Source organism: Nannospalax galili, unplaced genomic scaffold, assembly GCF_000622305.1.
Source record: "Nannospalax galili isolate Female #2095 unplaced genomic scaffold, S.galili_v1.0 scaffold2375, whole genome shotgun sequence".
NCBI lineage: Eukaryota > Metazoa > Chordata > Mammalia > Rodentia > Spalacidae > Nannospalax > Nannospalax galili.
The window spans coordinates 66910-69700 of record NW_008336028.1 but is presented as its reverse complement, the minus strand read 5'-3'; the positions used below and the strand labels follow the sequence as shown (position 1 = coordinate 69700).

The window sequence follows — 2791 nt, the reverse complement described above, 5'->3', positions numbered from 1 at the left end:
CTATAACTTGTTTACTTAGGTCATTTTTAGCTTTTAGAAGGATATCTGTATGGGCGGTAGTTATGGGAAGAACGGGTGCACAGAGGGTCGGTGGGTATGGAGGTAGGGGAGGTGCAGAAGCAACAAGAGGGGGCCAGTCAGGATTATGATATCGGGCGGCCTCTTCCTCTAAGTCACTCTCCTCAGAGGGGGTTAATCCTTCAGGAGGGGAACCTTGTTTCTGAAATATTGGGAAGGTTAAGTTGGAAGAAGGTTTTTCTTTTCTCTCTACCTTGGGCAATGTTGGATAAAGTTGGGTTGGCCCGCCTGTAGCGGTTGGCTTCGAGGGAGGCATATCGATCATGACTGATGGGTAAGGCGAGGTCTGCTCCTGATGAGCGACACCCTGAGTTACCTTTTGAAGGTTTGTCTTATTAATGGATGACACAGAGGCAGACCGAGAAAGGGGCTTAATGAAATCCTCAGCTAGGGAAATAATTTTACTTTTGTTTTCAGGAGAGTCTTTGAGAAGATCTCGGACTAATGTCCAATAGCTGAAAGTCTGAATGGGAACTGCCTCAGAGCCTTTATCCTTTAATAGTTCATTTAAACACTGTCCCACTTGGTCCCATTTTTTAGGGTTGATTTCAGGACCATCTATAACAAACCAAGGACACTGGTCACTCACAAAAAATTTAAAATTTACAAGATCTTTTTTCTTAACTCAGACTCCTCTTTCTTTGAGGGAGGCCTTCAAGTCCCTAATAAAAATAGCCTCCTTAGACAGTTGCTGGCCCAATTTTTGAGACAGAGACAACAGATCAGCATTCAGAGAGGCCGTCCTCAAATGCGTACCCGTTTCTGTCTTCAACCATCTCTGTCTGGCGAGGGTCTGTACCTCGAGGCCCATGTAGGTGCCACTTGAGAGTGCAGATCAAACGAGGCGGCGATCCGGCGCAGTTACTTTCTCTTTGTCAGAGGCCGTCCTCAAATGCGTACCCGTTTCTGTCTTCAACCATCTCTGTCTGGCGAGGGTCTGTACCTCGAGGCCCATGTTTAGGTGCCACTTGCCTTCACCTGCAGGGACCCTGTACAGGTAAAGCTCGAGGGGGACCACTCCCTGAAAGGAAAAACGGGTGAGAAAGAAGAGATGGAGTCCAAGCAAGTCCACTTGTGCAGGGACATGGCGTCCTGACCTCCGCCTCCCCCTTGTAAGAGCTTGGGTATCTGTGGTTATTGCTGGAATTGTTTATCACAAGGACTTTCTCCTGATTCCAAGAAGTTGGTCAAAAGGTTACAGCATTATTATGGGTATGGGAGGGGGACTGAGCAATTCAGCAACATGACTGACCGCCAGGTTTTCCAAGAGATTACTGTATGACTTATCTTTCCGAGAACTGTTTGCAAGGGGAAGAGAAAGATAACCTTGCCATAAATTCTTTCCCAAGGTTACTTGTGCAAGCAGAATGTCCTGCTTAAGTCAACTGTTTGTAGAGCTATATTATATTTTTTGGTAATGAATGTTGTTTCTCCAGCTCCCGACATTTCTTTCTTTCTTTCTTTCTTTCTTTCTTTCTTTCTTTCTTTCTTTCTTTCTTTCTTTCTTTCTTTCTTTCTATTTTAAGTTTTTTTTTGAGACAGAATCTGCCTGTAGCCCCAGCTGTCCTGGAACTCACTATCTAGACCACACTGGCCTTTAACTCACAGAGATCTGCTTGCCTCTGCCTCCTGAGTGAGATTTATATATTTTTTTATGGGGCTTTTGGCTGCTCTAACATTCTCTCCTCTGAAGAGGTAACCCTAAAGTCTTTTAAGAATTAGATCCAAACTCCCAACTATTTTTGACATTTTAGGCCTTTGGAACAGAGTATGTTGCTAAGAGGCCCAAGGACATTGTGAGTTTTAGCCAAGAAACTGGTTACTTTTCTTTGGGGTCTCTTTACCCTAACTGCCTAGCCAATTCCTACCTCCTATTATCACACCATCCTCTGAGGAGGTTACCCAAATTAACATTAGGGAATCAGGATGCAGACAGCTCTGGCTTCTTCCATGCTGAACAGGGACGCTGAGTGAGGCAACTGGGGTACCCCTTCAGTTGATGTATCTAAAAGACCCCCAAATTGCATAACTCTTATCTCTAAGGGGAAAAGAAAGTCCTTGAATTGTGAATAGGAGATGTGAGGAGAAGTAAGGCAAGAGTAATTAGCGTTACAAGTCCTAGACAGGGAACTAGAAAAAAGACAGAACCGGGGAATTTTCAAACGTTCATATCAGACTTCATTGGAATGTCTTGCGAAGGGCTTCCAAAAGCATCCCTCTATTGGGTTACTCCTCATTTTTCTTTTGTCTTCCAAGGTTATGAAGACCTGGTGGTCTTGATCTCACAGAGATCTACCCACATCTGCCACGAGAGTGCTGAGACTAAAATCATGTGCCACCTCTCCCATGTTTTGTTTTTGATTTAAATTGGCCTTTACTTTTTACGAGGGTTTATGAGGCATTCAGAGCAGAATAAAGTCTGGCATTTTAAGTTTATACCTTTTGAGCCTCCCTATGGGCATTGTAGTAGCTAGGTTAAATATTTAATAATGGCTTAAACTATGCTTTTCTTTCAAATTAAATGAGCAGAGATGAATAATTGTACCAAATACAGTATATACACATTAACATTATCAATAAACTATAGGATTTCTTAGTAAGCCATGAAATATGTTTTAGAAATGACCCCCCCCCTTTTTAATGTTTAGAGTTTCATCTTACATAGGCTTTGCTAAGAAAGGAATCTTGAAAAAACTCTTTTCTTGTGTGTACT

General features: G+C 42.9%; 1 protein-coding gene across 1 annotated transcript in view; it reads left to right on the top strand.

Moving 5' to 3' along the window:
* Nucleotides 1-348: 348 nt before the first annotated feature.
* The window catches only part of LOC103732278 (carcinoembryonic antigen-related cell adhesion molecule 3-like), a 52804-nt gene continuing 50361 nt past the window's right edge, over nt 349-2791 (top strand). Inside the window, 1 exon segment of the mRNA XM_017797563.1 lies at nt 349-403. Within this exon segment, the coding sequence (XP_017653052.1) occupies nt 349-403 (55 nt within the window).